Source organism: Protomyctophum parallelum, assembly GCF_964188405.1.
Source record: "Protomyctophum parallelum genome assembly, chromosome: 22".
NCBI classification, from domain to species: domain Eukaryota; kingdom Metazoa; phylum Chordata; class Actinopteri; order Myctophiformes; family Myctophidae; genus Protomyctophum; species Protomyctophum parallelum.
Window position 1 is genome coordinate 14,102,675 of NC_139714.1, and position 13,819 is coordinate 14,116,493.

The 13,819-nt window shown below is 43.2% G+C and overlaps 1 protein-coding gene across 1 annotated transcript in view; it reads left to right on the top strand.

Annotated features, from left to right (window-relative positions):
* Positions 1 to 1,459: 1,459 nt before the first annotated feature.
* The window catches only part of col7a1l (collagen type VII alpha 1-like), a 76,759-nt gene continuing 64,399 nt past the window's right edge, over positions 1,460 to 13,819 (top strand). The window contains exons 1-2 of the mRNA XM_083758072.1: positions 1,460 to 1,711; positions 12,344 to 12,513. Coding sequence (XP_083614198.1) covers positions 12,429 to 12,513 — 85 coding nt within the window. The 5' untranslated portion in view covers positions 1,460 to 1,711; positions 12,344 to 12,428. The remainder of the gene's footprint in view (positions 1,712 to 12,343; positions 12,514 to 13,819) is intronic.

Below are 13,819 nucleotides of genomic sequence, written 5' to 3' on the forward strand. Positions count from 1 at the left end.
ATCCTGCTACACCCCACCCAACAAAAACAAACTATCCTTTTCTTTGTTGAACCAATTGTAATTGTTTGCTCTACAATGGACCTTTTATTTACGCTTATATAATACAATTTGTGCCACGGCTGAAATGCTTGGATTTGTGCCGTATCCAATAACAGCCATGTAAACAAACAATGGCATTGTTTTGGAGACTACGGAGGGAAATTAGCATCCTTGCTAAATCCGACATATTTACATTGCATCGAATGTGTAGTGTTCATTAATATGTGCTGTCCCGTTCAAACTAAACCAAACTTTACAGCTAAACATTGCTCTCAAGAATGTTTCTGAAAACATTTGAAGCAAGAAATGGACAATGCAGTAACCGGGAATTGACTCTATTTGATCAACACTTTTTTCCGAGGCCGTCCGGCGGACGCCGGACGGCCAGGGCAACGCTCATGGAATACTTTAATTATGGTAAGCAAGGAAATGCAAAATAAGCAGGAAAATTGACAAGTTGGCAATATCAAGGAAATAAATCCCTTCAGGATGATTAGGCACCTCCGCCCTGCGTCAGTGCCTCATCATCCTGTCGGGATTTATCTCAATTATTTCTCAATAATGAACACCGACCCGCCAATTATTCCTTTGTGCGTGCGTGCCTGCGCGTCAGACATGCAACAGGTGTCAGTATGTATTGCTTATAAGGGTCATTTAAGGCCTTCCGATTTAGGAATAATAGATGGCATGTTTTTGTGCAATTACTGCTTCCTGGTTTGGCAGAGGTCCAGCTTGCTGCGTGTGTGCGCTTGTTTTGTGTGCACGTGCATCGGTGTGTGAGTCTTTTCATTGAGTTGTAACGTGGACTGATTACTTGTGCATGCTGAACAGTGAACACACACACGCGCACACGCACGCACACACCACACAGTACAGTACAGTACAGTACAGTACAGTAGTCATGCATTCCTGTCGGGGTCAAACCCATACATCATAGCGCCCCACCGCTCTCTCACTCACTCTTACTGTGTCTGTCTATCTGTTTGACTCTCCCCAATTTTCATGTCATTGGCTGTATTACAGATTATTTAAGGCAGTATCCTATTGATGAATTCATAATAAAATGATGTTGTTATAACTATGCAATTTGTTCTGTTAGGTAGGTGGATACATTTTCAACACCATTTTAAATAATCTATTGGGTTCATTGTAAACAATGTATGATTGTTTAATAGTTAAAAAAAAAAGATTAAATCTCTCACTCTCTCTCTGTCAGCAGATAGCATCAGGTTCATGCACCCCTTGAATTCCTTCGTCTAACTTTCTTGTTTCCAGTGTTACAACACAGCCCATTCTGCTTGTCATTCACCTTTTCTCAATCCCATCTGCACACATCTCCTGTCTCTTCCTCACTCTCACTCTCTGTCTGTCTGTCTGTCTGTCTGTGTCTCTCTCTCTCCTCCATATGCTTGCACACACACATGCGCTCACAGTCCGCAAACGCACTGAATATATTCACTTTAACCACCTCTGGAGGAATACAACATACATTTTGGACTATTAAAGTTTCTTCTTTTTTTTCTCTCTCTTTTTTTTTTCTTGTCAAACTTAGATTGGAACTTTCTTTTTGCTTTTGTGGTGGATACTACCTGGCTGGATCTCAATTTGGCAATCGTGACGAACATCTGACTCACTGGGAAGATATAAAGGTGTTTGAGTTCATCAGAGAGAGGTAAGAGAGAAAGTTATCATTCCATTACCTTTGACTTCATTCATTCATTACGTCCCACGTGTGTAATACGCACTGGTTGTTGTACTTGTTCAGTTCAGTTTATTTCTTTCCAGCTGTTTTGCATGTATACAATGTGCATTATTAATGCAGTTTGAAGTCCATGGCACAAGTTGTCAAGTCCATTTATATAGTAAAGTCCAATATGCTGGAAAAGGGGACATGGAGAAGCATGCTTATGCGAGACCTACAGTGAGTGGACCCACCATTGAACAATGTTAAGACTTTGTGTGATCCATAGATTTTTAACCACTTATACATGTAGAACATATTGGGGGGAATACATTAGCAAAAAAATGGCAGAATAGCAGATTATTTATCTATAGATCTGCTATTTTTGCCAAATATATCTAGATTTGGTGTAGACAGAAACAAAATCCAGGTCCAAGTATATATTAACCAACTTGGATCTCGAGGTTTATGTGGTTATAGCCCTTAGAGTATATATTAATAGAAAAAAATATATATATAGAGACGGCACCCGATATCTCCTCCCATCCACTTGCATTAAGTTGCTCAAAAGCAACTTAATGAGGCGATTTCAGTCCTCCTTCCGGGTAGGAACAGAGTGCATTCTGGGATTGATTGGGCCAAGCGCTGCAATACCAAATTCGACCACTATGTCCATTTCGCCTCAGGGTTTCCTCCGGGTGCCGTCTCTATTAATATATACTCTAAGCTGGGTTAGCCACGTGTGCGACAATCTAGGGGTAAATCTTTTAAGGAAGCCGTCAGTCTGTGGTTTGGCCATCTTTCGCAGTTTGTAGAGTAGAGTATTTGTTTTATTTATAAGGCCTTGTGTGGTAAGCTTCCTTAGTATCTATGTCCTCTCTTTTAGAACCAACAGTCGACACATTAGCTCATTCCAGGTATGTACAGTGAACATGGAAAGGCTGCTTTCATTATGCTCCACACGAATGGAACAAACTTCAGGACTCTCTGAAACTGGTTTGATTTAGGGTGCTTCTTAGTGACTGCACCTGTTTCATGTAACCCTATATTTATTTGGAGCAGACTGTGATTTGTTTTTATGTGGTTCAACTGTGTGTTACTGTTTTCCATTGAAGAGGAGCGCTTGGGACTTTGCGGCACATGGCGCATGGTCTTAACTCTTAACTTACGTCTTGGGGGAGGTGTCTCCACACCAGCGTTTACTCTATCTGAGGGTTTCTCAAAGTGGGTAGGCTGCTGTGACACAAGTCCAGGAGTGCAGAAGCCATATGACGTCATTTTAACCACTTAAACACTGTACTTGGTAAGACGGTCCAAACCTCCTTACCAAAAATGGATGATCTAATAGCCGGGATGTTGGTGTTAAAGTTATTTTCAATCTGTCATAATGGAAATTAATATAATTATTTTCAAGTTTTCACAGATTTACTTAGTTACCATATACGACATAAATGTGAGCTGCTATAAAGTAGCAAATTCATTCAGGGCATGACCAAGTTATTTACAGGGGTGACCTGACCTGAGCCAAACATGTTTGAGAACCTCTGATCTACAGGATGGTGCGTTATCTGAAGAGTCCGTGAACATTGAATGAGACCGTTTGTGAAATGAGACAGTCTGTGAGATCTGTTCAACAACTCAATCTAGTTCTCAAAAGGCACACACTGTGTTCACACATTGTTGAATTTCTCCCAGTAGGTATGGGAGTTTTCTTTTGCAGCTCAGTAAGGGTATATGTCGACCCCGTCCGCTCACCTCTGCCCCAACCCCTCCTGGTACTGCCTGGTACTACTACGGCCATCTTGGAAACACAATATAAACAGTGGGAGAGGGGTGGGGTCGAGAAAGGCCCTTATTGTCTAATGTAATCCTGGGCGCTACACTTCCTCTGCCAACCTGGGGGGGCAGCGGACTGACCTCATGCGCCCTTCTATGCATGAGGAGTCCAAGCTGCGAGTTTCCCCCGGCCGGACATAGCACGTGGAAGGAAAAAAGAAAATGTATGTCTCTAATGTATTGGTATGTGGACAGATGCTTACATAGTGTATAGCTCTGTTCCCACCACATTTTGTCTGTCTGTGGCAGCCTTAGATTTGGGTCATTCACACGCTCACTGCTCAGGTGTTCTACAATTGGCAGCCTTCATTGTGGTGCATAATGTTATTTTTAAATGATCACTCTTCTCTCTGCTGTCCAAAGCTGCACCGAACATTAATTCATGGCATTGATCATGTTTTTTACAGAAATCCCATGCTTTTTTACATGAATGCATGCTTTTCCACAGCTATATGACATTATTATCACTAGGAGACAGTGCCTGTGGGCCCGTGTCGAATGTGGAACACGTGTGTCGAATTTCTTTTTATGCCCATAAATGGAGTTCTGGACCTTCTAGCTGGAGTGTTGTGAGGTCAGAACAGCCAAGCTCCATATATGGACCATGGGCAGGGGCCCTGTCCAGAGCCCGGTCAGAGGCCTTTTTGAGGCGGTTCTGGACAACCATGGGTCCGACCGACTCGACACCGGGCACTGCACCCCCTTGGGTGGTGTGGCACACGTGTGTCAAATTTGCAGTCGGTGGAGCGAATAGTTCTCGAGTTACATGGATTACACACAGACAGACAGAGACATGGTGTAGATAGATAGATATGACACATACACTGTATAGATGAATGTTAATGATGAGTGTTTGGTTAGGAGTTTTGGAGTTATGCACAGTGGATGTTTCTAGCTCCGTGCGTGGACATGTCTTTGCCGCTTGGCTGGTTATCGAGAATTGATACAAAAGACAGCTGCGTGTGTGTGTGTGTGTGTGTGTTCATGCGTGCGCGCTCGCTCGCTTGTGTGCACAAACTGTGCATGCATATCAGATATGTATTATACTGGGAGTTCCATCTCAACTCTGCATAATCGTCTTTGTCGGGTGGAAATCTCATATGTCCAAAACTGTTACTCTTTTCAGAATTCAAATTCAAAAAGCTCAAAACACGTCACTTTGTGCCGTGTTTTGAGCTTGCAGATCAGCTATTCTTGATGTAGGGCATTAATAAAAAAATTATAATAACTGTAAAAGTTCGAATATGTAGATAAGAGGTTTCTGCCCGACAACGATGATGAGGTACAGTATGTGAGGTGTCATAGTGCTGTGCCTTTTTCACTGCTACCAATTTCCCACCTACGGGGATTATCCCCTGATGTGGTGAGGTGGAAAATGCCATTATGCAGAAATAGCTGACATGCAGTTGGACTTGTAGGGCATGCGTGTGTGCGTGTGTGTGTGTGTGTGTGTGTGTGTGTGTGTGTGTGTGTGTGTGTGTGTGTGTGTGTGTGTGTGTGTGTGTGTGTGTGTGTGTGTGTGTGTGTGTGTGTGTGTGTGTGTGTGTGTGTGTGTGTGTGTGTGTGTGTGTGTGTGCGTCCGTGCTTGCGTGTGCACGCATGTGCGTGCGTTTGAGGGAGAGAGAGACGGAGATTATTTGAATTGAAGTAGTTGGGAGAGGATGACTCTTGTGTTTGCGTTCTCTGCTTTAATCCTCTCTGAGTCAGGACGGTAATGAACTCATGCAGACCTCCGTCTTCCTCACAGAATGAGGTACACTGAATGTCCTCCTCATACAGGACTCGACTCCCGGTGCATGTTTTGTTTTGTTTCATCATCGATGTGGATATCGACATGACAATGACATTGTACTGTGATCTGATGTATCTCGACGACACTGCAAATGAGGGCAACCTCAATGTCTTTTTGAGAATAAAGGTTTGAATGAATGAATGAATGAATGAATAAATGTGGCATGCTATTGGACAATGAGGACTTCCTTGATGATCTCGATGATCTTTGAAGCACTGAATAACTTCTCTGTAAGGAAAACTATTCCTCTTCCAGATGAGCGGGTACTCAGTCTGGCCCTATAGCTGCTGATGTCTGGAGGGACCCTGAGAGGTGCGGGTACTCAGTCTGGCCCTATAGCTGCTGATGTCTGGAGGGACCCTGAGAGGTGCACTATTGAATCATTCCTGTTCCTCACAGAGGTGAACATGTACCATAGAGCAGTACCAGCGGATCAAGCTGGAACCCAGGCTAATAGAGCAGTGGTTCTCAACCTTTTCAAAACAATCATATTTGAACTGGGTACCCCCCATCCCTGATAAGCACTTGGAATGGTAGGAGGACATTGTTTTGAACGGGTAGCGCACCTACAGTCAGAGCGCGGTGGTCACATGAAAAGGAGTTGAGACATTACATTTAGTTTGACTCGGTTCCACACGTAATTATAGTGAAAATAGTAGATCTACAAGCTTGTGGAGCGGCTATTTTCACAATTTCCTTTATTTTCATGAATTGACAATTTGGCCATTTCTTTTGATGCAGTGATGGTCTATTTATTTTCTTTTAGGTATTAAAAAGTCCTTAAATTGTCACTTCACTCCCCAAATCATGTGGTTTGGGAACCTCTACGATAGAGAACTATTGACTCCAGGACGATAGTACAGGTTGCAACCTTGTACAGTAGTCTGACTGAGGGAAATTTGGAATAAAGTTGTCTGCAGATCTGACAGACGTGTTTATGTTGTTCAGAATGATGTTGTAGCAGAGAAACCTCCCCTTTCTGTTGGGATGATACTGACTGTGGTCAAAGTGCAGGACTCAGGTGGACACTTACTTGACAAATGGATATAGCCTCACCTCATGGCTTATAAAATACCCTTTTCCCGTCGTAAGTTGGCTGCGCACAAATTCCCCTTTTTCCAACGACCCTGCTTCTCACATGAAAGCACGCTCACGCCCAAAATTTGACACCTGGGAGCTTAGTTACGAGACATGTATCCTAGAATAGAAGCAGAAAAGCCATAACACATCATGTTATCAGCTTTACTCTACTGACATCACCATGGCGCGTCAATCAGTGTTCAGCTTTCGGGAACCCAGCATTGGCCGAGTTATTGTGTAGGTGAACTAGTCTCACAAACCCTCCTCCTCCCCCCCTCTCTCTTTCCCTTTCCTGCCTCTCATTTCAATTCAATTTAAATTCAAAGGAGCTTTATTGCCACGCCCATGAGAATATATTGCCAGTTGCCACAGCAAAAGTGGAACAAAACAGTAAAAACAATGTGCACTTAAATGGGAATAAATAAATGTGTAAACGGCTGTGTTAAATCGCAACTTAGAGGGAAGACTATCTTTCAAAACTATATACAAATTCAGCATTTTCTGTCAGAAATACAGTAGTTATACATCCATTATAGGAAAGGTTAGCTTGCTATAAACCTTTGAAACAGTTGACAGCGATATAAATTTCAATGTTTTTCATTCACTTGCTCTAAATCCTTTGTGAGTCACAAATAGCAGCAATTTATTCAAATGTTCTATTTTTATGTACCGAGGTCATTTGGTGTAAACAGTGAAGGGATACACTCACTTTCTTGGCGTATGGCTTGATTCTGAACTATCATTCAAATGTCACATTGATAACATTGTTAGGAAAATTAACTATAGTGCTGGTGTTCTTCTGTAACAGAAAATGCTTCACATTTACAGTAAAAAAGAAACTGGTTCTCCAACTTATACTACCCATCATGGACTATGCTGATTTTTTTCCAGACTGCACCTAAAAATAACCTTCTTCCACTCCATTCTTCGTGTATTTACTTTAACTATCCACAATACCTCAAACAATTTACACTTCTAGACATCAACTTAGACATTGCTCACAGGTTTACTTTACTACTCCAACAGTATCTACATCTGTTGCCAGTGGGCCTAATGAGCCTAAGTCCCCTCACCTGTGCAATTCCCAGCCTCTGCCTCAGCCAATTGATTTCCATGGCAACCTGCAATAAGTGCAATTAGATTTTTTTCTGATTTGTGTTTTGCTTTGTTTTTTATCTATGTTTTGGTATTGTATCTCTGGATCCCCTTGAAATTTCCACAACTTTCTGTCTCTCTCTCTCTCTCTCTCTCTCTCTCTCTCTCTCTCAGTTCACACTGCAGGTAGTCAGGACTTGAACGCCGGCCAGTGTGTCTAACAGTTGGCTCTCGTTTGAAATGTGTCGTGCCCAGTAACGAGCAGCATGCGCATACTGTGCAGTACAGTGAGCATGCACAGACATATCTCAGGTGCTACTGGTATGTGAATGGGAGAGAGAGAGAGAGAGAGTGTGGTTGGGTTTTGGCTGCTCTGTTCTGCATCGTAAAATCCTGGCCAGCGCCCATCACTTCCATGTGCGGGGAGTTACGGGATGGGAAGCCAGTCCAGTCGAGTGTTGCCATGTCTGCTAATTTTAAGCAACATTGGGCTTGTTTTTCTGTAAAGTCACTTGTAAATATTGGTAGTTTTTTGGGGGCTTGTTTCTAAAGTGTAGTTGCTTATGTGGGCTAGTTTCTGAAGTGTACTGTAGTTGCTTATTTGGGCTTGTTTCTGTAGTTGCTTATTTGGGCTTGCTGGTGGTTCTCAAACTGTTTCATGTCAAGGACCCCCAAATTGATGTGTGTTCATCTGAAATTATCATTTGTGCCATGGGACCCCCTGTACAGATTTGTGTTGTAAAAATGTGGTCAATCAGCTATTTTCAAATACGGTATACGGTATAGGTTCAGTCAACGGCTCAGTCTCTTCTTTTGGGCTTGTTTTCATAGACCTGGTTGATTTTTTATCTCGCAAAATCTGACAACACTGGTCCAGCCCGGTCCGGTTCCCGTTTCCAAACAACCAGCTGGTGGTGATCAGAACCACCTGCAGACGTTTCTGTTTGATTTGATGCCATTGGGATGTTTTTAATAGCCTATCTACTGTATTGTGGAAATCGTTGCTGTGCAGTGGAATCTACAAGCTCCAAACTCGTCGCAATGCGTATAGCGGGTTTCTGCACGACAGCAACAAATGAATAATTGCTATGGGACAATGCTAGAATCATTTTATGGCGACACAAGCAGGCACAGGTAACACACGCATGCGCGCGCGCGCGCACACACACACACACACACACACACACACACACACACACACACACTCGCACACACACACACACTGTAAGATGGCCTTCATGCAGGTAGCATCTATACATTACTTACATATCCTTAGGTATGGTACTCTCACTCCATACAATGAGTACATCACACACAGTCAAAAGACCTGTAGCCTTGAGGCTTATATCTTTGGAATTCTCTCTCTCTCTCTCTCTCTCTCTCTCTCTCTCTCTCTCTCTCTCTCTCTCTCTCTCTCTCTCTCGGTTTCGAATGTGGTGAAGGATGGCTGAACTAGTCTCCCTCTCTTTAACTTATATCTCTCCCCACTCCCTCCTTGAATTGCTAAGGAACCCCAGCCGCCCGGGGGGTACGGTGCAGGAATTTTTATGGGCTTCCATTCCTTACACCTGAACTTTGATAATAATGCTGCCTCTTCCCACGGTCATTTCAAGTATAAAGGATAGAGTCACGGCTTAATCCAAAGCCCTGGGAATTTATGTCACTATGCATCATGAATCAGCACTTGTTGTCCAGGCTTCCGGACAGTTTAACTGGCCATGCATATTGTTTAGTTCGGCTGTCACGGACGAGGTAGCAAAATGTGGTCCTATACCTTTTACAGCAGCCTCATCATAGCCCGCATTTATTTTGTACACTGCAAGTAGGCCAAATATGTTTAAATGGAGGGCAAGTCATATTTTTTGGTTAAAGCTTTCTTTATAATGAATTTAATGTAATTTTGTCTGTATGTAAATACAATGTAACTTATATAATTGGGTTGGTTGTATTGTATTTCCATGCTCTTCTGTTGAGACATGTAGATGGTGTCATGGGCCTTGCATTGTCTCACCTATAGACACAGGAACTGACTCGAGTTTTTAACCTGATTATGATGGCCATGATTGAAATTATCCCCTGAGCAAGCAGACTATTATAGAGCTATTATAGCTCAATGGTAAAAATGTCAGCACTTACGTGGAACTCATTGACTGTCATTATCGCATGTATTCGTGATTTCAATCCAACAAACAGACCGTGTGTACGTCATCTGGTTTTCAGTGTTTACGATAGAGGGTGCTGTTCTGCAACCTGTGAGTGATCCTAGGCCTTACGAAGAAGAGTACACCCGGAAATAACGTGATTTAAACTAATCTTTCCGGATATTATAGCATTTATAATAATGAAAATGTATTTGTTTTCTGTTTCCAGACAGCATTTTAGGTGGAAACAAGCTATTATTCAACTGCCAGTAACTAAAGAATGGGACTCTAGGGTGACAGTGGATTGTAGATAATATGCTATTTTCATTTTTTGTACAGTATATATACATGACAAACTTGCGAAATGGGACGTTCTACATTTGGTACTTTAACTATATTTTGATGCCAATTTCTTTTGTACTTTTAAGTGAATTTTGAACACCGAACTTGTAACAGAGTATTTATACAATAGAGTATTGGTATTGAAATGTGAGTACTTCATCCGTCACTGTTGCTTTCTGATCGCTGCTTGATATCAGAATGTCTGAGCATCACTGATCTGAGAACTGTCACAATCTCACATCACAACCGTCTGCATATAGACATGCAAGGAACGTAATCCACACAAGGGTTGCCCCTCATAAGCATTATTCAGTATTACCCGTATTGCGGTCCAAGATTGTCAGACTTCCCACACCAACACTCTGATATGAAGAATAAGGCCATCTGGACAAGGATACAGAACCTTGAAGTGGTTCTTGTCCCCTCAGCCATTGTGGCATTAAACACATGTGTTTTGTGTATATAGTGGGGACCTCATCTGTTGTTGTGTTCTGTTCTCTATGGTTGGGTTTTTCTGTTGGAACAAACTGTTCCAACAGAATATTGTGAATATCCCTGTGGGGACAATAAAGACTACCGGTACTATATTAAAGGTTTCAAACATTCCGACAAAGAGAAGTAGATCAGTCACCCTTCAGCATCATCACTGATCTAAGATCAGTCGCCCTGCTGTGCAATGTTTGCTTTCAGGAAAATTACAAACCGTGTGTATGTGTGTGTGTGTGTGTGTGTGTGTGTGTGTGTGTGTGTGTGTGTGTGTGTGTGTGTGTGTGTGTGTGAGGGTGTGTGTGTGTGTGTGTGTGTGTGTGTGTGTGTGTGTGTGTGTGTGTGTGTGTGTGTGTGTGTGTGTGTGTGTGTGTGTGTGTGTGTGTGTGTGTGTGTGTGTGTGTGTGTGTGTGTGTGTGTGTGACTACTATAGCAGCAGGGGAAGGAGGAACGCGCACACACATACACGTATGTGTACCTGAAAAACACTTCCACATAAGAAATGGACACACATGGACGGTGCCTGCTGCTGGTGATGCAAATTTGCTATGGTGCCAAGTGTCTTAGGCACGCGTGTGTACACACACACACACACACACACACACTGGAGCAGGTGGAAGCTAAGCTTGAACACACATGGTGTGTTATTGCAGATTCGACATGGTGCTATGCTTTTTGAACACTTGATCACATGCACACTCACGTACGTGTGTGTGTGTGTGTGTGTGTGTGTGTGTGTGTGTGTGTGTGTGTGTGACTGTGTGCGTGCGTGCGCGTGTACATCAGGGACGTGTTTGAGAGAATGTTTGTGGCTGAAATGTCCAAAAATTAGCCGACCTACGAGCTCACGACGTGTTGCTCACACAGAGGGCAATTTTAAACATACAGCGCTGCTTTGAAAGTTCACGAGAGTTTAGAGGAGGCGGTTCTCCTGAATGCTGCCCTCGGGTACGGCATGGAGAGGGGTGCATTTGTGCTTCTTTCGCCATGGTGAAAGCTCAGGACTGGAGAGAGGACACAGGCTTGTTGTAAGAGGACGGCCAAATACAGTACATCAATTCGAGGGTCCTTGACATGATGAAGTTCCATCTACAGCAGAACCACACTAGCCGTAGATAATCACCTTCTTCCCCCATGCAGTGGGTGTTCTCAGGCTGTCAGGGGCTCTCCGGGGGGGGGAGCCAGGATGTGCCTCTGAGGATTTAGCCCATATAGCATTCATCCTGATTCCTGGCCCTGCAGGGTACAAGGCTGAACCTGGAGGACAAACTGTCATTGCTTTTGGGGGACATTTGACTGAATGTGTGTGTTTTGGGGTTTTTTTTCAGCAGGGTTCTTCAGCATTTCAAGCAGGGAACCCCACCACTATTGAATACATATCATAGATTCATAGACTTGTTTTAAAGCACTATCAGTTGTCGTGTAAATTAATGTTGTTGTTTTTAGTTTATACATGACCTTTTTACCTGATTTATTCTTGGACTTCTAAGATATACAAGAAGACTGGGCACTACAAGGAAGAGAGGGTCCCTCAAATGTAAAATTGTCTATTTTCTCAAAATGTAAAAAAATAAAATGTGACCAAACTGGACACACAGTAAGTCATTGGATTTTCAAATGTGTATGTAAGCAGGGAATCATATCTTTAAATTGACATATTGGTTGTTCAGGTTGACCCACCAGTTTACAGAAAAGTTGAGAAAGCAGGCATGAAAGGTTCACTTCTGTGGTCGCTAACATATAAGAGCTTGTGATTAAATAACTGGAGACTGGATCCATTGGGAACACAGGTTGTATTTTTCTCCAACTGACACCGACGGTGCCTTCTCTTGTGCTTTCTTCTAGATACAGAAAATGAAGACTTGGAATTGATGACGGTGAAGTGGAACTAAGGAAGGAGATTGGAGCAGGTTGGAGAGGAGAGGAGAAAAAGGGGATGAGGAGTATGGATCATTCTTGCGTTTGGATTTTTTTGCTTTCTTTTTCTCTCTCCCATGGCAGCGTAACTGCACAGGCTGAAGGTATTGATGACACCAACATGTCACTCACTCACTCACTGGCTCACTTACTCACTGACTGGCTGGCTGGCTGGCCCGTCCGCCCACCCTCTCACCCACTCACTGACTGACTGGCTGGCTCGCTGGCTCGCCTGCCGCCCGCCCACCCGCCCACCCACTCACTCACTCACTCACTCACTCACTCACTCACCCACCCACCCACTGATACAGAATTAGCCCTTCGCTAAACCCCACCTCAAAAGTGATTGTCCAATGCCCATCCAAATACTGAATGGGCAAGCTTTAGTCACCTCCTAGCTGTCAATGTTATTTTGCATGGCTGTGTTGTTGAACACATACACAGCTTGTCGGGAAAGTTACACGGCTGACCCACTCAGGTGATTGCAATAATACTAACCACTGCAGTCTTACCGTGCATTGCATGAAAACTCCTATCAGATGGTCGTTAAAGTTGATTGAGTTGGATACTGTTTCTCCCTCATTTCCTCGTATTTCTAGTGTATTGAAATAAAGTCATGTACATTTTCCCAGTGCATAGCCTACTGCAGGCCTCGTTGACTAGATTTAGTTCTTGCTACTGAAATGATCGATTATTTATATGGAGAAATCCCTGTCATTTAACAATAACATGCATCTCAATGGGTGAGAAGGACAGCTTGCCACGTCTTGGGGAGGGTTGGGGAGGTACTTAGCGAAGGTCTAATTTTGGATTTCACCAAAGTTCTAGGAAGTCCCACCAATAGACCTGTCCTTCCTGTGTCTGACTAGCTTCCTGGCAGGTCTAATTTGACTAAGGTTAATCTCTCAAGACAGTTTGTTGCTAGTAGGAATGAAAACAAAGATGCACCACCGGAAGAGGTGGGCAGAAGGAGAGCGAACAGGCCAGCATCTGGTCTCTACAAATGGATGCGGGCAGTGCCCCCAGAGGCAAATGCTTTTTTTTTTGCTGATGGGGCCGCGTTCAGGCAGGTAGTTAATGCATAGTTTTACTGAGGTTAGGGTTAGGCATATAGTTTTACTAAGGTTAAAGTTGGAATTAACTCACCGAATTCGTCTTTTGACGCCTTTTATAATATAACTCTCTTCTGTGCCCAACACTCCGGTTGCGGTGTGATGAGAAATTAAATGATAATTCCGCTGGCTTATGCTGTCTATGGGGACGCAGTTTTTAGAATGATAATATAATTGGCTGTTAACAAGCTTGATTTGCACCTCATTTCTCTAATCGATATGATTCCCAGTTACAAAATGAACAATCACAGCACCGTTACATAGCAATTATTCGCCTCGTGTCTCAGTTTCATGGCTT